The sequence below is a fragment of the Panthera pardus genome, unplaced genomic scaffold, assembly GCF_024362965.1.
Source record: "Panthera pardus isolate Hobbes unplaced genomic scaffold, ASM2436296v1 HiC_scaffold_5, whole genome shotgun sequence".
In the NCBI taxonomy this organism is placed as follows: Eukaryota; Metazoa; Chordata; class Mammalia; order Carnivora; family Felidae; genus Panthera; species Panthera pardus.
The window spans coordinates 14,277,223-14,298,073 of record NW_026526980.1 but is presented as its reverse complement, the minus strand read 5'-3'; the positions used below and the strand labels follow the sequence as shown (position 1 = coordinate 14,298,073).

At 41.6% G+C, this 20,851-nt stretch overlaps 1 protein-coding gene across 1 annotated transcript in view; it reads left to right on the top strand.

Annotated features, from left to right (window-relative positions):
- The window catches only part of COG7 (component of oligomeric golgi complex 7), an 84,097-nt gene that overhangs the window by 27,016 nt on the left and 36,230 nt on the right, over positions 1-20,851 (top strand). The window contains exons 5-9 of the mRNA XM_053894367.1: positions 2,699-2,781; positions 3,451-3,573; positions 9,155-9,353; positions 18,487-18,614; positions 19,536-19,690. Of these exons, the coding sequence (XP_053750342.1) occupies positions 2,699-2,781; positions 3,451-3,573; positions 9,155-9,353; positions 18,487-18,614; positions 19,536-19,690 (688 nt within the window). The remainder of the gene's footprint in view (positions 1-2,698; positions 2,782-3,450; positions 3,574-9,154; positions 9,354-18,486; positions 18,615-19,535; positions 19,691-20,851) is intronic.

Genomic DNA, 20,851 nt, shown 5'->3' with positions numbered 1-20,851 from the left:
AGGTAGATCTGAGGCCCGGTGCTGGCCGTACCCTGGAACCTGGAGAAGAGTCAGCTTCACTGGAAACATTTAAATGGAAAATGGTCAAAAGGTGTAAACTTCAGGGGTGCCTGGGTGGCTCAGTCAGTCAAGCGTCTGACACTTAATCTCAGCTCAGGTCTTGATCAGGGTCATGAGTTGAAGCCCCACATTGGGCTCAACACTGGATATGAAGCCTACTTAAAAAAAAAAAAAAGGGTACAGACTTCAGTTATAAGATAACAGGTACTAGGGATGTAACGTACAACATGATGACCATAGCTAACATTGCTGTATATGATACATAGGGCAGTTGTTGAGAAAATAAATCTGAAGAGTTCTCATCACAAGAAGAATTTTTTTGTCCTTTATTCTTTTCTTCTTTCTTTTCTTTTTATTGTATCTACGTGAGAAAATGGATGTTAGCTGAACCTATTGTAATCATTTCACGGTATGTGTGGATCAAACCAGCATGCTCTGTGCCTTCAACGTATACAGTGATATTATGTCAACTGTTCTCAATAAAACTGGTAACAAAACCAAGAGTATTAAATAACACTATTCTTTGATAAAGACAATTGACATTTGCTCTGTCTTACGTATATGTAATTACCAGCAGCTATAGGAAAGTGCTAATGGTACAGTTTCGTAATATAAACTAAATAGTTCGCTCTGCAAAAAAAAAAAAAAAAAAAGTGGGAGAGTGAGAGGCAGATGCCCTGTCCCTCGAGAACAGCCAGAGTTTTGTCAGCAGAAGAAGGACAGTGGGGTGTGGATGCACAACAACACGTCCACCATCAGACCCCTGCCTGCTTCCCCCGCACCCACCAGCAGCCAGCAGGTGGCTCTTCCCCAGGCAGGTGCTCAAGCAGTGCCTTGTGTGTTGAGTCGGTGGTATTGGCAGAAGTTAGAACTCTGTATTGGGGTTGCCAAAGTAAGTTTCCTATTTCTTTTGTCTAAGTCAAGAACTTCCCCTAGTTTTACATATTTGTGTTTAATTGAATGTACTAACCTTGAAAAACTCGAACTCCTCTGTAAGGGCTAAAGACTCACATGTTACCTGTAAGTTTTCAACACTTTTCCTAACTGGGTTTGCTATATCACCAAATTCTGCTTTATTATTTGTTTCAAGAAATAACAAGTTCTACTCTATCCAGTGGAGATTTTTTTTTTAAGTTGTGATTGTATATTTAGACTAGTAAATGTACCAATTTTTATCTGAAAACACTCTTTGAATATACACCAAAATGTTGACAGTGTTTTTAACAGAGTGTGATAGGATTTCCTTCTTACTTATTTTCCATTTTTTTCTACCAGGAACATGTTATTTATGTTGCTGAAAAACAATGCTATTTAAAATAGTCATTAATTTACTACATTTTTTAAAAAGTTTATTTTGAGAGAGAGAGAGAGAGAGCGAGCAGGGGAGGAGCAGAGAAAGAGGGAGAGAGGGAATCCCAAGAAGTCTCTATGCTGTCAGCACAGAGCCTGACATGGAGCTTGATCTCACAAACCATGAGATCATGACCTGAGCTGAAACCAAGAGTCGCATGCTTAACCGACTGAGCTGCCCAGGCTCTCCTTAATACATTTTTTTTTTGTAGTGCGCTGTACTAATTTCTAGGAACTGTGAGAGATAAGACAGGAAAGGTCACAGCCTCATGGAGCTTGTATTTCTAAGGGTGAGAAAGACAAACTATCACACAGGTAACTAAATAGAATAATATAGATTTTGATTAGTTCTATGAAGGAGAATGTGTGATAGGAAATAAATAACAAGAGAAACCTAATTTAGATTTCTAAATTCTCAATTGATTGGTAAAGGCCCTCCTGATAAGGGGAGAACCATACAGAGAGCCAGAAAGATCATCATCCCAGACAGTAAGTGCAAAGGCCCTGGGGCAGCAAAGAGCATCGTGATTCTAGGCACCGGGCAGAAGGTCTGCTTGTGTCAGCATTTTTTAGTTCATTTTTTAGTTCAAATATTAGATTGAGTCATATGACATTGCTATGTTTGTAGGTCAAAATGGTTGAATAGCAGTAGTTTCATATGGTTCAGTCAGTGCTGTGATTGGGCAGTCCTGCCATTGACCTGCAAGTGACTGAAGCTCTCTGGGCTGCACTTTCCTCACCTGTAACATCAGGTCCATTGATGGTTTCTTAGATATCTTTCTGTTGCTGGCATTTTATGATTCTAGTCAGAGCCAGGATGAGGTGAGGCAGGTGAAATGCCTCCAGCACAAAAATCTAAGGAGGCTCTCACCCTGCCCTTGTGCAAGCCTGAGAGTGAGAGTCCCCTTTGATTTTGCAGCCCAGGCTTGCCCCTACCCGCCACCCCCCTTCCTGCCCCCCACCCCAGTCCCAGCCCTGATTTGAACTCATTCCATTCTTGACATACAGCAATGACTTTGCTGATGTATGATCTCAGCTCTGTCAGTGATGCTTACTGATGCATTATCTAAACAAGCCAAGGCTTGCGGTATCTGAGTAGGTATTCTCCCCTTACCTTGACTTATTTTTCATCTTCTTACTCTCCATGCATGAGTTAATTCATTGCATAGGTAAGAAGTTCCGAACAGGAGCTTACATATGTCCACATTTAGCCTGGTGAACTCTTTCTTCTGTCCGCAACAGGAAACCTGGTAACAGCGCATGCACGTTTTATGTTGTTCTCCTTTAGATCAGTCCAAAATGTTTGTGAAGGTGTTTACTGAAATTGACCGGATGCCCCAACTGCTCGCCTACTACTACAAATGTCACAAGGTGAGAAGCCGAGAGTGCTTATGTTGTGGAATGCATACAGTGCTGGGCTGCAGAACCCCAGGGTTTGTACTCCAAGGTAGAGACAACTTGCCTTCTCGCCCTCTGGCCTTCTTCTTTTAATTAGCCAGTAGGGGGTGTTCTTGGTCCAGCCTGTGGATTCATTTCCTTGCCAGTGGGGGGGGGGGGGGGGGGGAAGGGAAGCAAGCCCTCAGTTTTCAGCATATTTTATGATTATAGCTGGATTTCATTTATGGTAAAAAAAAAACCCAACAGCTTCCCGGGCTAACTTGATTCCTTCACATCCAACCTTGTGTGTCTTTAAGCAGGGGTGTTGGGACATGAAGCTGAAGTGCACACTCAAGCACACCCGAAAGGTCTGTCGGGGAGAGTGTAGCATGCCCAGTGGAAGGACCTTGGCATGCTGTTGGGACAAGATAAAAGAAGAAAGGCACACTGGGAGGGCAACGGATTCAATGTCTGATAGATGATCAGAGCAGGTGGCTGTGACTTCTCGTTTTAGCCCTCCTTTGAAGCAAATGGCCTTCAGCGGGCAGTTGCTGGGGACAGTAGGTGGCAGGAAATCGCTCACCTTGTCGGGAGGGCAGGACAGCTTTAGCAGGTGGCCTGTCTCAGTCACTCAGCGAGGTCCCCTTTGCTCTGCCTCTGCAGGCGCAGCTTTTAGCGACCTGGCAGGAGCTGTGCCAGAGTGACCTCCCTCTGGACCGGCAGCTCACCAGATTCTACGACGCCCTGCTCGGGGCCTGGCACACGCAGATCCAGTGGTCTACGCAGGTAACAGCTCGCTTGGGTCTTAGGGGATGGGTGTCTGCTCTGGCAGTGGTCTCTCCTCTGCTTCAAGCGTTCCTGGAAGAACCTCCCTATTTGCTGCCATCACCAAAGGAGTTAAAGATAAGCCTCGAAACCCAAGGCAGTAAAATCTTTCAGTCTCCTTAAAACTCTTCTTATCGTTCTCATCTGTATCTTAAATAGAATCTAATGTGACAGTGTTGCGTGTTGTTCAGCCAGGGAGCCTGTGGAATTCCTGGAGGCCGTTATCTTCTGATCTGAAAGCAGGAGGCCCTTGGTCAGGTGGTGCTTGAGTGAACAGGATTGTTTTTATCTTAACTTCAGGCAAAACTGACCTGGCTTAGTTTCCCTTGTTCACACGGTACGCCCGGAGCTCGAGGAAGAGTACAATTTTACAGGCGCCCTCCAACCTAGGGGACCAATGAGACAGAGGAACTTCATTTCAAGTGGAAATTTCCCCTCGCTTGTCTTCCCAGAGCCTCTTGGCATTTTCTGCCGTCCAGGGTGTGAACCCTTCTTCCCCCGTCTCAATGCCAGGAAGTACCCCAGATCCTCTTCCCTCTTTTAGGAGAGAAGAGGCTGTGACTTACTGGGCCTGTTGATGGTGTGGTGTGGTTTTTGGTCTGCTTTCAAAATTAGTTGTGAATTAGTCTTGCAGTGTCCATCCGTCCCCTGCTGGAACGAACGTGACTGTAGCTGGAGGGAATCCCTTGTACAGGGTCATGTCCATTCTGGTGTTTAAAGTCCTTTTCTCTACCCTCATTGCTTTCTCCTGGAGCCAGCCAAACTCAGATTTAGGTTACAGTAACATGAAACACAATTCCTGTAGACGTTTCACAGCACTTAAGTAGTTGTCGGTTTTCAGTGACCCTGGTGATGCACATCCATTTCTGTGTCCTTGCCTTCTTTTACCGTCCTTTATGTTGTGAAGATAAAACCAGCTTATGTCTGCAGGTGCATATGCCCTTCATCATCTAAGAAAAAGGATTTAGACTTCTCAAATTATGTTCTGGTCTCATCCTATAAATCCTGCTAATTTATGCTTTTGGTCAGTGGTCCATTTCCTTTTCAGGGAAGTAAAAGCCTGATAGGTGGCCGTCATCTTGTGAAGGTCAGTATAGTGCAAAAGAAAAGCAAAGACACCACAGTAAATGTATCCCCTTCTGATTTACCCCCCGGTATTATAATATGAAAAATTTCCAACATATAAAAGAGTTGAAAGAATTGTATGATGAACACCCATGTACTCACTTTTGCACTCTGCAGTGAACATTTTGCTATGTTTGCTCTGTCATAAATCTGTCCATCTTCCCATGTACTTCTCCATTCGTTGACTGGTCTTATTTTTTGATTCATTTCAAAGGAAGTTGCAAGCATTATTTAGTTCTGAACATGCATATTATTAACTAGAGTTCAATATTTGTCCCTCCCTGCCCCTTTTTAGGTAAGATTGTGGAATGTAATGATCTTAAATATGCTATGTGATCAATTTTGACAAATGTCGTGTAACCTGATCCCTGTTAAGATATAGAGAACATTAAGATAAGAGGACATTACCATCACTCTAGAAAGTTCTCTCACGCTCCTTCCTAGTCAGTCCAACACCCCTGAAGGCAGCCACTGCTCTGATTTTTTTCCACCATAAATTAGGCCTGTTTTCAAATTTTTGTAAACTTTTTTTAATTAAAAAATTTTTTTTTCACCCCCGCCCCTTCAGTTGTTTTTTTTTTTTTCTTCTTTCTAATGTTTTATTATTTTTGAGAGAGCAGAGTACAAGCAGGGAAGGGGCAGAGAGAGAGGGAGACACAGAATCCGAAGCAGGCTCCAGGCTCCGAGCTGTCAGCACAGAGCCCAACACGGGGCTCGAACTCACAAACTGTGAGATCATGACCTGAGCCGAAGTCGGACACTTAACCGACTGAGCCAACCAGGCGCCCCCTGATTTTGAATTTTAAATAGACGGAATCAGGCAGTGTGTGTTCTTCCTGCAAGGTTTCTTTCATTGAGCATGTTTGTGAGATTCATTTATGTTGTTGTGTGAGTCAGTGGTTTGTTCCTTTTTATTGCCAAATACTGTTAACGTGGTGTGAATATTTCAAAGTTGGCTTATTCATTCTTATACTGATGAACACCTGGGATATTTCCATTTTGGGGCTATTATGAATAAAGCTGCTAATGAACATTGTTCTCTAAGTCTTTTTGTGTATACACATATTCATATCTCTTGGGTAAATATCTAGGAGTGGAATTGCTGGACCATTGGGCAGATGTATGTTTAGATTTATAAGAAACTGCCAGACATTCTTCCAAAGTGGTTGTACTTATTATAGTCTCATGAGTGTGTGAGCATCCTGATTGCCCCACATCTTCGCCAAAGTTAGGTGGTGTCAGTCTTTCTAAGCTAGTCCATTCTGGTGGGTGTGTTGTAGTATTTCATTGTGGTTTTAATTTGTATATTCCTGATGACTAAGAATATTGAACACCTTTTCAATGTGCTTATATCTTCCTTTGTGAGGTGTCTGCTTAGATCTTTTGCTCATTACAAAAAATTGGGTTATTTGCGATTTTATTATTGAGTTGTAGGAGTTTTTAATATATCTCAGATAAGAATCCTTTGTAAGATATAGTTTGTAGATACTTCCTTCCAGTCTGTGGCTTAAACAGAGGTATTGATTTTGTTGAAGCCTAATTTATCAATTTTTGCTTTTATGGTTATTGTTTTGTAAGAAACCATTGCCAACCTCCAAATTGGAAAGATGCTCTTTTGTGTTTTCTTCTAGAAGCTTGTTTAGTTTCTTTAAAAAAAATTTTTTTTAACATTTATTCATTTTTGAGAGGCAGGGAAGGGCAGAGAGAGGGAGACACACAATCCGAAACAGGATCCAGGCTCTGAGCTGTCAGCACAGAGCCCAGTGCAGGGCTTGAACCCACAAACCGTGAGATCACGACCTGAGCCCAAGTCAATGCTTAACCAAGTGAGCCACCCAGGTGCCCCTAGAAGCTTGCTTAGTTTCTACAGTAAGGTCTGTGGCCCATTTTGAATTAGTCTTTGTGTATGGTGTGAGGTAAGGTCAGATTGTTTTCAGGTGAGCTGTTGAGGTTGCTTCTATAGCCTGAGTTAAGTTTGCTCTTTAGTGTGTGGACTTTGTGGTGGTTCTGTGGCCAGGTGCCAGAGAATCCCTTTTGCCAGATCTCTTCAAAGGACAGGGGGCACCTCTGGGTATGAGACCCAGTGTGTTTTAATTGAAATGTGTAAAAAAACTGCCACTGAAGGTCTATGATGTGACTTTATAGTTTCAGCTGACCAGCCAATTAGTGTAATTCTTCCCCTGCCCCAGGTCATCTGAGTAGGAGATAAGAGTGAAGGAGATTCTCATTGTGCAGTCCATCCTCACCAAACGTAGCGAGGAGTCAGGATTCCTTTTCTAGAAGGCCCATTTTCATTTCCTCCTCTGGTCACTTTCTCGCAGCAAGTTTCTTCTGTCAAATGAGGACATTGGGCTGGCTGGTATCTGAAGGTCTTTCTGACTTTCTCACATAGCACGTTTGGGGATAGTGAGGGGAATGTGTTGGCTGGAGATAGGAGGGTTTGTGTTGGTGCAGCTATGTGTGGGGGGAGGAACTGTGAATTTAAGACAGGAGTTTGGCTTTCTCAAGAAGGTAGTGAGAGTGTGGAGCAACAGTGAATGATGACATTGTCGTTTTAAGAATGGTTTTGGTGTCAAAACATCACCTATGTAGTTTCCCTGCCCAGAAGGCTTAACCCTAATGCTCTCATGAGGAAGCATGCAGACAAATTCAAGGTTTGTCAATTTTGTTGATCTTTTCACAGAACCAACCAGTTCTATTGATTTTTAAAATTAACTTTCTGTTCTTTATTTTATTTACCTCTGCTCTAATCTCTATTATTTCTTTCCTTTTTCTAGCTTTGGGTTTGGTTTCTTTTTCTTATTCCTTAATGTATGCAGTTAGGCTGTTGAGTTGAGATATTTCTTCTTTTTTAATGTATGTGTTTAGAGCTATAAGTTTCCCTCTTAGTGTTACTTTTGCTGTATCTCATAACTTTTGGGGAGTTGTGTTATCCTTTTCACTCATCTCGGGGTATTTTCTAATAAAAATGTGAGTTTATTGATTTTATAATTTTTAAGCTTATACCTTTTGTGGCCTTAGAGTTACCTAAGAACAAGTTTTTTTTTTCTACAGATTTATTATTCACATCATTTTTTTAAATACGAAATTTATTGTCAAATTGGTTTCCATACAACACCCAGTGCTCATCCCAACAGGTGCCCTCGTCAATACCCATCACTCACCCTCCCCTCCCTCCCACCCCCCCATCAACCCTCAGTTTGTTCTCAGCTTTTAAGAGTCTCTTATGTTTTGGCTCCCTCCTTCTCTAACCTTTTTTTTTTTTCTTCCCCTCCCCCATGGGGAGGGGGAAGAAACTTAACTTCTGTTAAGTTTCTCAGGATCCACATAAGAGTGAAAACATATGGTATCCGTCTTTCTCTGTATGACTTACTTCACTTAGCATAACACTCTCCAGTTCCACTTGCTACAAAAGGCCATATTTCATTCTTTCTCATTGCCACGTAGTATTCCATTGTGTATATAAACCACAATTCCTAAGAAAAGTTTTATATCTTGTTTTCATTTTTGTGCATATTTAAGCCACATTATAATAAAAAATCAATCAACACAGGGGAGTCTGCGAGAAGCCCTCTCTAAATGTACTGTGTACATTTTTACAGTTTTGTCCAAGAGATCAATAGTATATAAAATAGAAGAAAAGACCCTTGGTGAATAAGTGAATCTATAATCTAAAAGGCCTCTGGGGTCCTCGGTGGCTCAGTCGGTTAAGTGTCCAACTCTCAAGTCACGATCTCATGGTTTGTGGGATTGAGCCCCATACCAGGGTCTGCACTGACAGCGAGGAGCCTGCTTGGGATCCTTTCTCTCCCTCTCTCTCTGTTCTTCCCCCACTCAGGCACACACTCTCTCTCTCAAATGTAAATAAATAAACATTAAAAAAAAAACCCTAAAAGGTCCTGGATACACTATTCCTGGTGGTCCTTAGAGTAAAAGATAAATCTGTCTTAACCCAAGGTCTATGTCAAGGGGAGATGTGGCTGTGGGCTGGTGTGCAAATCTGACTAAATGTCCTCCAACCCTGATTCAGTGAAGTGTTCTTCTTTAATTCTGTTTTATTCTCCACCTCCCATGCACTCCTAGTTTCTGCATGGTCATCTTCACAGCCCTTGCTGGCCAGATTTTGGTGGCTATCTAAATTCTACATGTGATAAATTTGAAAAAAAGTCACTTGTGGCTAGCAATAGACATGGAGTAGCCAATTGTTCTGGACAAGTTGCAAGTTGTGCCAGTTACTTGACTTTCTGAGCTTGTTTGGGTTTGTAGGAAGGAACACTTGGGGCTTAAAGCTCTTGATGAGGCCATTTTCCAGCTGTTGGAGAAATTCCTTTGAGAGCCGTCCAGGAGACTGCTTCTTGAAGAGGTATGTTCCTGCTTGGTCCTTTGTGCTAATGCAGATACCTCTCTCCCACTGCAGGTCTTCAAGAACCCCCACGAGGTGGTGACCGTGCTGCTGATTCAGACTCTGGGGGCCTTGCTGCCCACCCTGCCTGACTGCCTCAGCTCAGGCGTGGAGAGGGCAGGGCCTGAGCTGGGGCTCCTCAAGCTCCTGGAGTTCTACGATGCCACCGCCCACTTTGCCCAGGGGCTGGAGATGGCGCAGCTCTCCCGCCCACGTAAATGCTCCTTCCTCCCAGTCCCCTGGCCTGTCTTCACATGCTCTTTTTGAAGCTTCTGGGGCTTGGGTTTGTCTGTCTTTTCGGATGACTGATTTTACAGATTTGGAAGGGATCCTTGTTTTCCTTCTCAGCGGATATGGAAGCCTTTTCCATGAAAGCATTGCCATTGGAAATGGTTGCTGCCTGATGTATTAACCAAACCCAGTGCTACCTCGGGGCTTTGCATGCTCTGGGGAAGTGAGGGGCACTTTGTCAGGCACTTAGAATGTGCAAGAGGCAGGTGGGCCTCAGTGGCCTCGAATTGGCAGCAGATTGCATTGGGAAGGTAGTGTCCTCTTCCCTTGAGATGTCACAAGACCTCAGACAACTCAACCTAAAAAGTAAGCTGAAGAGGACGAATAGGTCAGAGGAACTTTTTGATAGGGCGTCAGCAAGGTTTTAAGGGCAGGGAGGCCATGTTAGGACTAGGGGTGGTTGTGGGGAAAATGGGCATTCCCCAGCTGTGTCCGGGAGCAGAGCTCTCCTCCTTCCCATTTGGGAACACAGCGATGTTGTGTTACATTTCCCCAGCGTTTCCCCTGTAAGTTAAAAGCATCATAAACTTTCAGGTAGCACAAGATCTCATGACGCATGCTGCTGTCAAATCAGGAAATCGCTTCAGGAAGGCCTTGTCCTGCCGTTTGGCGGCTATGTGTCACTAACTTGGTTTATTTAATAGTTATTCCCTTTAATTACATTTGGTTATAATTACTTCGTACATTCCAGGGAGTGTGTTTATTGTTCCAGTTCCGGATGATTCATAGGTGTTTTGGCTCACTCACTCGGCAGATCTTGGTTGTGGGAAAGGCTTGGGGGATGTGGGTAGCTTCCAGGGGACCAGGATGCCATGTCCATGGGGCTAGAGTGTAGGCCATGTAGCCTGCTGGAGCAGAGTGGAATGAAGGTAGGGCAAAAGGGCAGGTTGCCTTCCTCCCACTGGTGATGGACATTACTGAAGAAGAGAGAACCACCCTCCAAAGAATAATGCATATAAGTGCTTTGTTAGTCAGCCATGGAAATTTAGATTTTTAATGATTCCTATCAAGGTTTCCAAAAAAGTATTTTTTTTTTTAATTTAAAAATACTTTGGAAACACCCAAAAATAAAATAGAGTAAAAATGATTCACAACGTCATCATTCAGAGAGAGCCTCTGGCAGCCTTCCATTGTATTTTCTGCTAGTAATTCAAATATAAATACACATTTTCCACAAATACATATAAAAATATATACACGTATACACCTACACACATATACATCTTTTAAAATAATGGTTGCATACAAACTTAAATTATCTTTTTTTGCTCAAAATAATATAATGAGAGGGTTTTTTTTTAGTGTTTATTTATTTTTGAGAGGGAAAGAGAAAGAGAGACAGAGTGCGAGTGGGGGAGGGGCAGAGAGAGAGAGGGAGACACGAAATCTGAAGCAGGATCTAGGCTCCAAACTGTCTGCACAGAATCTGACACGAGGCTCGAACTCACAAACCATGAGATCATGACCTGAGCCGAAGTAGGACACTTAACTGAGTGAGTCACCCAGGCGCCCCTATAATGAGTATTTTTTTTAGTGTCATTAAATGTTTTCCCAAGACATGGTTTTTTTGTTTTTTTTTTAAACGTGTATTTAATTTTATTTGTTGCCTTTTTTTGTTTTTGGCCTATTAGCATTTTTTAATTGCCTCTGAACTAAACTTGCTCCATACCCAGGTATAGCAGTTTCTAGCATTTGTCCAGGACCAAGACATGGGTTTTTTTTTTTTTTTTAATTAAATTAAATTAAATTAAATTATTTTATTTTATTTATTTTTTAATTTATATCCAAATTAGCGTAGTGCAACAGTGATTTCAGCAGTAGATTCCTTAATGCCCCTTACCCATTTAGCCCAGCCCCCCTCCCACACCCCCTCCAGCAGCCCTCAGTTTGTTCTCCATATTTATGAGTCTCTTATGCTTTGTCCCCCTCCCTGTTTTTATATTATTTTTGCTTCCCTTCCCTTATGTTCATCTGTTTTGTCTCTTAAAGTCCTCATATGAGTCAAGTCATAGGATTTTTGTCTTTCTCTGAATGACTAATGTCACTAAGCATAATACCCTCCAGTTCTATCCAATAGTTGCAAATGGCAAGATTTCATTCTTTTTGATTGCTGAGTATACTCCATTGCATATATATACCACGTCTTCTTTATCCATTCATCCATCGATGGACATTTGGGCTCTTTCCATACTTTGGCTATTGTTGATAGTCCTGCTATAAACATGGGGGTGCATGTGTCCCTTCGAAACAGCACACCTGTATCCCTTGGGTAAATACCTAGTGGTGCAATTGCTGGTTGTAGAGTAATTCTGTTTTTAGTTTTTTGAGGAACCTCCATACTGTTCTCCAGAGTAGCTGCACCAGCTTGCATTCCCAAAGACATGTTTTTTAATGACCACTTGTAAGTATGGCTTACTTTAATGATTTTATCTACTATTATAAATAACACTATTATGAATAGTCCAGCACATTAATTTTGAGCCCCGAAATTTTGATTATTCCTTAGGATAAGCTTAAGAATTACAGTTGCCAAGAAATGAACATTTTAAAGATGTTTGTCATATTTTGCTCGAGAAGGTTTCTCCCTATTTTCGTGTCTGTCGACAGTGACTGAGGGTGTCCATCCCCCATGTCCTTACTTGCACTGGACACTACTTGTTTTTCTCCATCATTGCCAGGTTCTTAGACAGTTAATGACATTTCATTGTGATTTTTCATTTCTTTTATTACTAGCAAGTTTTAAATTTATATTATAAACTTCTTTTTTGAATTGCTTATTCGTTTGCCTATTTTTCAATTTTTGGGAGTTTGATTTATTTTGGGTTAATTTATAAGAGCAATTTATTTAAAATAATATATCATTAAATATTGAAAGCAACAAAGTACGTGTTATAAAAATTCGTGTTATAGAAATCTGTAACACAAAATGAAAGTCTCCTATAAAACCCAGCTTGCTTGAAATAACCACTGTTAAAAATTTGGTGTCTATCCCAAAATATCCTTATGTAGGAAGGATTTTTTCCCTATTGTTTATCAAGTATGTTACAGATGTATTTTCTTTTTTTACTGTTTATTTTTTGAGAGAGAGAGAGCGCGAGCAGGGGAGGGACAGAGAGGGAGACACAGAATCCAAAGTCAGACGCTTTACCAACTGAGCCACCCCAGCGCCCCTACAGATATAGTTTCTAACTTTATATTTTGCCTTTAACGTTGTTTCTATTTTAGTAATTAATGCATGTACATGGTATTATTAGAAATATGTAAATTATGTAATAGAAAAACTAATTTTCTAAAATAGCTTAAGTTGATTTTATAATTAATAAGCAATAGGTATTCATTATAGAAAAACCCAGAAAACACAAAGAAGGAGAAAGATCATTCTTAGTCTACCATTTAGAAACCGTATTTTGTGTTATATATATGTACTGATTCTGCATGAATGAGAGGGTCTCTGTATCCTTTACTTTTTTTTTTTAATTTCTTTTTTAATGTTTACTTTTAAGAGACAGAGAGACAGAAGAGGGTAGAGAGAGAGGGGGACAGAGGATTTGAAGCTGGCCCTGTGCTGACAGCAAAGAGCCCAATGCAGGGCTTGAACTCATAAACCATGAGAGCATGACCTGAGCTGAAGTCAGACGCTTAATTGACTGAGCCACTCAGGTGTCCCTTTAAATATTTTTAATAGAATATTTTATTATTGTTATCAGCCTCCCCCCAATATAATACTGACTCAATACTGTCACCTAATACACAAATTTTTCCATTTGTTCCACAGGTCTCTATAGCTGCTTCTCCACCTCTCCCTCCCATTAAGATCAATCGATGTGCATACATTGTATTTGGTTGTCTTGTCTCTTTTTTATTTGTTTTTGTCTTGTCTCTTTAAACTCTTAATCTGAAACAGTCATCCCACCTCTCTTGTCTTTCATGACATTGACATCTTTGAAGAATACAGTGTAATTTTCTAGTGGAATGTCCCATATTTTGGAATTGTCTGATTGTTTCCTGAAGATTAAATTTAGATTAAATATTTTTGCAAGAATACTACATTAATGATGATGATGTGTATTTCCTGTGGCATCACATCAGGAGACACATAATGTGCAACTATTGGTGATGGTTGGATTAATCACTTGGTAGATGTATCTAGTGTATCCAGTAGATCTCTCTATTATAAAGGTACCTCTTCCTCTTTGTAATTAATAAGTAATCCATGGGGTGATGCTTTGAGCTCATAGGAAAATACTAATCCTCAAAGAACATTTACTCAGTGACTTTACCATCCATTGATAAATCTTGCCTGAATAAATTTTCACACTACTGATTATAAAATGGCGACTCTCAGGGCGCCTGAGTGGCTCAGTCGGTTGAGCATCCGACTTTGACTCAGGTCATGATATTGCGGTTTGTGAATTTGAGCCCCGCGTTGGGCTCTGTGCTGACAGCTCGGAGCCTGGAGCCTGCTTTGGATTCTGTGTCTCCTCCTCTCTCTGCCCCTCCTATGCTCATGCTCTGTCTCTCTCTGACTCTCAATAATAAATAAACGTTTAAAAAAATGGCAATTCCCTAATTCTCTCATTCCTTCTACATTTATTTGCAGACCTTATTTTGTAAAGAAGAAATTTTTTTTCTTTCCTCACTTTTTAAAAGTTTTATTTATTTATTTATTTAAAAAATTTTTTAATGTTTTTTATTTTTGAGAGAGAGAGAGAGAGAGAGAGAGACAGAGTGTGAGTGGGGGAGGGGTAGAGAGAGAAGGAGAATCTAAAGTAGGCTCCAGGCTCTGAGCTGTCAGCACAGAGCCAGATGTGGGACTTGAACTCATAGACTGTGAGATCATGACCTGAGCTGAAGGGACGCCCAACCGACTGAGCTACCCAGACACCCCTAAAAGTTTTATTTGTTTAATCTCTGCACCATGTGGGGCTCAAACTCATGACCCTGAGATCAAGAGTTTCATGCTCCTCCTGAGCCAGCCAGGTGCCCCCTTTCCTTACTTTATTATTTTTTTTAATTTTTGTTATTTATTTATTTTGAGAGAGAGAGCATGTGTGCACAAGTGGGGGAGGCACAGAGAGAATCCCAAGCAGGCTCCATGCCATCAGCACAGAGCCTGATGCAGGGCTCGAACTCACAAACTGAGATCATGACCTGAGCGGAGATCAACAGTTGGACACCCAGCCAACTGTACTACCCAAGCACCCCCCTTTCTTTACTTTAATATCACTATGAATTCATGGATTCTTTTTTTTATTCATTGTGTTATGATTTACCGTTGCCATTATTCATTTTGGTGCTTGAATTATTTCAAATTTGGACAGTAGTTGCCCCTTTAGGTTGCCTCCTGTATCTTTTTGACATGTCCCCATCAGTCTTTGAGTACTTCCTTGCTGTTTGGCACAAATAATTCCAGGAACACATACTTTTCCTGCCTCAGACCTATGTTTTCCGAGGAGCCAGGTTTCTTTTAGTGGGAAATGGTATTTAGAAACCAAGGTCTGGACACTGAGGGTGCTCATTGTTGCTGGGGTTCAGGTCCTTTTGGTGGACAGAGCTAGGAAATACATATCTCCAGTTTATACTGGTCCTTCTAAATCAGATCCACTTTACCTTCTGCATCTCTTCTTGTACAGTGAGAACTCTGGTTCTCAACTGTGTGTGTGTGTTTTATATATATGTGTGTGTCCTGTTATTTTTCATGACTGCATTATGGATAGGTCACAACATATTTAATTTATTCACTCAACTACAAATGAGCTGGTACTGGAATGCTGAACACTGAGCAAAACCAGACACAGTCCCTGCTCTCATACAACATCTGTTCTGGTGGGAGATAACCAAATTATCATAGTAATAGGTGTATAATTACAAAATGAGATGAGTACTTTGAAAGAAAGCAGAGTGGTTCTAGGAGAATATATGAACAAACAATGCTGATTGAGCCTGGTGACTTCAGCTGAGTGAGTCCTGAAAGAAGATTGGGAGGTGACCAGATGCAGGAGGGTAAGGGAGAAAAAAGGTCCTTCCAGACAGAACTGACCAGAAGGGAGCCCAGTGCTTCTGAGGAAGCACAAGAAGGCTGGAGGCCAGGGGAATTGTGAAGGGGGAAAGGCTGGGCAGTAACAATAGAGACAGCTGGCATTTATTAAGTGTTATCACATGCTACACAGAGATTTTATGTAATCTCCATGAAGGCCTTGTAAGATTGATGCCATTTTTTTTTTCTTTCTATAATTTATTTTTTATAATTTACATCCAAGTTAGCACACGATGCAACAATGATTTCAGGAGTAGATTCCTTAAGCCCCTTACCCATTTAGCCCATCCCTCCTCCCATAACTCCTCCAGCAACCCTCTGTTTGTTCTCTGTATTTAAGAGTCTCTTATGTTTTGTCCTTCCCCTGTTTTTATATTATTTTTGCTTCCCTTCCCTTATGTTCATCTGTTTTGTACTTTGAAGTCCCATATGAGTGAAGTCATGTGATACTTGTCTTTCTATGACTAATTTTGCTTAGCATAATACCCTCTAGTTCTATGCATGTAGTTGCAAACAGCAAGATTTCATTCTTTTTGATTGCCCAGTAATACTTCAGTGTGTGTGTGTGTGTGTGTGTGTGTGTGTGTGTGTGTGTGTGTGTGTCTTCTTTATCCATTCATCCATCGATGGACATTTGGGCTCTTTTCATACTTTGGCTATTGTTGATAGTGCTGTTATAAACGTTGGGGTGAATGTGCCCTTTGAAACAGCACACCTGTATCCCTTGGGTAAATGCCTAGTAGTGCAACTGCTGGGTCGTAGGGTAGTTCTGTTTTTAATTTTTTGAGGAACCTCCATACTGTTTTCCAGAGTGGCTGCACCAGCTTGCATTCCCACCAGCAATGCAAAAGAGATCCTCTTTTTCTGCATCCTCATCAACATCTGTTGTTGCCTGAGTTGTTAATGTTAGCCATTCTGACAGGTGTGGGGTGGTATCTCATTGTGGTTTTGATTTGTATTTCCCTGATGATAAGTGATGTTGAGCATTTTCTCGTGTCGGTTGGTCATCTGGATGTCGTCTTTGGAGAAGTGTCTATTCATGTCTTTTGCCCATTTCTTCACCGGATTATTTGTTTTTTGGGAGTTGAGTTTGATAAGTTCTCTATAGATTTTGGACACTAACCCTTTATCTGATACGTCATTTGCAAATATCTTCTATTCCATTGGTTGCCTTTTTAGTTTTGCTGATTGTTTCCTTCGCTGTGCAGAAGCTTTTTATTTTGATGAGGTCCCAGTAGTTCATTTCTGCTTTGGTTTCCCTTGCCTCTGGAGACGTGTTGAATAAGAAGTTGCTGCGGCCGAGGTCAAAGGGGATTTTGCCTGCTTTTTCCTTGAGGATTTTGGTGGCTTCCTATCTTACATTTAGGTCTTTCATCCATTTTGATTTATTTTTGTGTATGGTGTAAGAAAGTGGTCCAGGTTTATTTTTCTGCATGTTGGTGTCCAATTTTCCCAGCACCATTTGCTGAAAAGACTGTCTTTATTCCATTGGATATTCTTTCCTGCTTTGTCAAAAATTAGTTGGCCATACGTTTGTGGGTCCGTTTCTGTGTTCTCTATTCTGTTCCATTGATCTGAGTGTCTGTTTTTGTGCCAAAGATTGATGCCATTATTAACCCCAGTGTACAGTTGAGGGAACAGGTGTTGAAAGTTCTATCATTGGCACATAGTCACATAAGTAGGAGGCAAGAGAACTTGGATAGGAGAGCCTTCACTCTTCACTGCTTCCCTCTTTCACCTTCTGAGGTCAGTCCTTGTGGGTCCTTGCAGGCTATAGAAAAGATTTTGGATCCCAGCTGATACACTCAAAGACTGATTATGGATGTTTCAAAAAGATAAAGGAGGCAGCCTGAAATGACCAAATTTGAAATAACTTGAACATCAAAATGAATAACAACAATGACGGATCATGACACAATGAATATAAAACGAATCCACGAGTTCACAGGAATATTGTATTAAAGAGAGAGAAAGAGGAAAATCTCTTCTTTACAAAAGAAGGCCTGCATATAGATGTAGAAAGAATGAGGGAATTAGGAAATCACCATTTTAGTTTTTTTAAGGTTTATTTATTTTGAGAGAGAGCGTGAGCGGGGGAGAGTCAGAGAATCTCAAGCAGGCTCTGTACTGTCAGTGTGAAGCCCGATGAGGGGCTTGAACCCATGTACTGTGAAATCATGACCTGAGCTGAAATCAAGAGTTGGACACTTACGCGACTGAGCCACCCAGACTCTCCAGGAAATCAACATTTTATAATCATCAGGCAAAGGTTATTAATAGATGCTAAAGTCACTTGGGTAAGTGTTCAACTTGGAAGCTGAATTGCTATGTCCTGGAATATGCCCGTTTTGATTTTTGATACAAACATGCTTTGCATTTTTTTATGTATTGAATATAGGAGTTTTTTGGAATGCCTAGTATATGGGGTTGCAAGTTCTGGAAAAGTGTTCTTCCTGCAGAGCCTTTTCTCTGTAGCACTTCTGCAACTTGACCTTGGCTAGAGTTAGCATTTGAAGGGATTCTTGACCATGACAGGTTGTGGAACGAAGGGGGTTGGTGGCTTTAATAGTGCTCTGTGGGGCGTCTGGGTGGCTCAGTTGGTTAAGCATCCAACTTCAGCTCGGGTCATGATCTCACGGTCTGTGAGTTTGAGCTCCACGTTGGGCTCTGTGCTGACAGCTCAGACCTGGAGCCTGCTTCAGATTCTGTGTCTCCCTCTCTCTCTGCCCCTACCCCCCCCCCCCCCCACACTATCTCTCTCTGTCTCTGAAAAATGAATAAACCTTAAACATTTTTTTTAAATAGTGCTCTGGACAGATAATACATAGAGCTCACATTTATGAAAATATTTACTGAAGTGATTGTGGGAACTTCCATGAACAACAAAAGCAAATTGACAAAATGTAGTCACCCCAAGATGAGACCGGAAAAGTTCCCGTACAGTACCTTTCACCTGTTTTTTTTCCAGCAATTTCTGACTCTTTGTTCATCATCAATTTTAATTTTTGATTTCCTTAAGATGAGTACAACCTGGTGAAAGTCACAGAGCTGGTGGAGGCTGTATATGGTCCATACAAACCTTACCAACTGAAGTATGGCGACATGGAAGAGAAGAACGTCCTCATCCAGATCAGCGCTGTGCCCTTGGTAATGTCATAGTACTGCTGGTGGCCATCGAGGAATTATACGGTTTGCCAGCCACGGGGTTGGTGAAGTGGGGAGGTGGCATCAGGTGTGCAAAGAGTGGGAACAGGTGTGCAAAAACAGGCTCTTAATTACCTTGTGGGGTTTTCAATCCAAGTGTAAAATGAAACCACAGATATGCTACCAATTTTCTATTTAAAATCTCAAGTAAAGGTCCAGCAGAATGAGAGACTTAAATCTTTCGGGGATAAGTTGATGATCTCCCTGATTTGACAAATTCTTATTATGGCAGTCTTTTGTCTAAGGAATATATGGAAATGGGCACAGGAACTGTACATTCATGGACCCTGCCCCAGGGGTGGGTTTGCTTGTGCGGGCCTCCGAGGGGAAGAGAAGGCATTCCCATTACAAATATTAAGGTTATCTAGCATGAAGCGAGTTGACATTTAAGAGTAGATCTCACACTAGTTAAACTCTGCTGCCTCCTGCCATTTTTCTGTTTTCCAGGGACATGCCTAGAAAGTCCGTTCCGCCTCAGTTACATTCTTGCCCCTGAAGGAAGCATTTTCCTTTTCCTACATTCTTCTGGAGTGTCTGATATGGAGAATTTGAATTCTAGCTTTAGAGCCAGGGGGGAGATGCCATCTTAATCACAGAAAAAGAGGAAAGAGATGAAAAGTACAGGATTTTGATCCTGCTTTTCTGGCAGGAGTTCACATGTGTGATCTCACGGGCCACATCGATTTCCTCCCCTTGGGTCAGGCTCCCAGAGGGCTGTTGCCGCTTGGCGCTGTGTGTCTGCCACCTGACTTGGGTGGTTTTACCACCGGCGAAGAGGTTTGGAGGTCTCCTCCATCTTAATGTTGTCTATTCATTTGTTCTCGAGCCTGAGGCAGCTTTCGTTTGTCCATATTTGCTGACCAGGAGCACGGGGAGGTCATTGACTGTGTGCAGGAGCTGAGCCACTCTGTGAACAAGCTCTTCGCTCTGGCTTCTGCAGCTGTTGACAGATGCATCAGATTCACCAATGGCCTCGGGACCTGTGGCTTGCTGACAGCACTGAAATCCCTCTTTGCCAAGTAAGGCTGGGGTGTGGGGACAGGGCCGGCTACTCCGGAGGGCGCTGTCTGCCCCAGTTGAAAATGCGTGCGTTCTGTGTTCCTCCTGTGAGCCCTGGAGAAGCACCTGAATGGCCATGAATTTGGCAATGGCTAAATAAGATATGGTATATTTGTACAAGGGAACTCTATTTGGCAGTTACAGTATTAATAGGGCTACACATACCAACATTGATAGAGTTCATTGAGTGAAAAAAAAAAGCAAGTTGCAGAATCCTATGTAGAGTCTAATACAGTATGTGAAAACACCATAAAAAAATAGGGTATACTTTCCATAGCAGGGTTCAGCATACTTTTTCTGCAGAGGGCCAGATGATAAGCATTTTAAGCTTTTGGGCCTTATGGTCAATAGAAACTTCGGTAGATGACACATAAATGAATGGGCATGGCTGTATTCCAGGAAAATTTCACTTACAAAATAGCCTAGAGTACCAATCCCTGTTCTGGATCTTGTTTTGTTTGTTTGTTTGTTTGTTTTCCATGCTTTAACATGCATTATATATTCCTGTAGAAGAGGTGTCAACAAACTCTTAACACATGAGCCAAATCTGGCCTGCCCTCTGTTTTTGTAAATAAAGTTTTATTGCAACACAGCCATGTCCATTCCCTTATCTATGGTCTATGAAGGTAGAAGTGAGTAGTTAGAGCAGAGACCTTGGGACCCTCAAAACCTAAAATAATGGGACCTTAGCAGAAAAAAGGTTTGCTGAGCTCTAATGCCTGGAAGGTTAGGCCACAAACTCAAAACATCTGTTATCTTTGGGGAGGTAGGAAAGGAGGGAAGGACTAGGGTGGTATTCATAGAGGATTTAGCTTTGTTATTTTCTGATTTTTAAAAAAGCATATAGTCATGCATTTCTTGTGTAGCTAAAAATATAAAAATGAGAGAAATACGTCATGCTAAGTGAAGGAGGTCAGTCACAAAAGACCACATGCTGTATGATTCCACCTGTATGAAGGATCGAAAACAGGCAAGTGGGTAGGAACAGAAAATAGATTCTCCCCTGGCTGAGGAGAGGTGGACATTTGGAGGAGATGGGGGTTCAATACCAAAAGACACAGGGCTTTTTTTTCAGGTGATGAACATGTTCTCAAGTTGATTGGTGATGGTCACACAGCCCT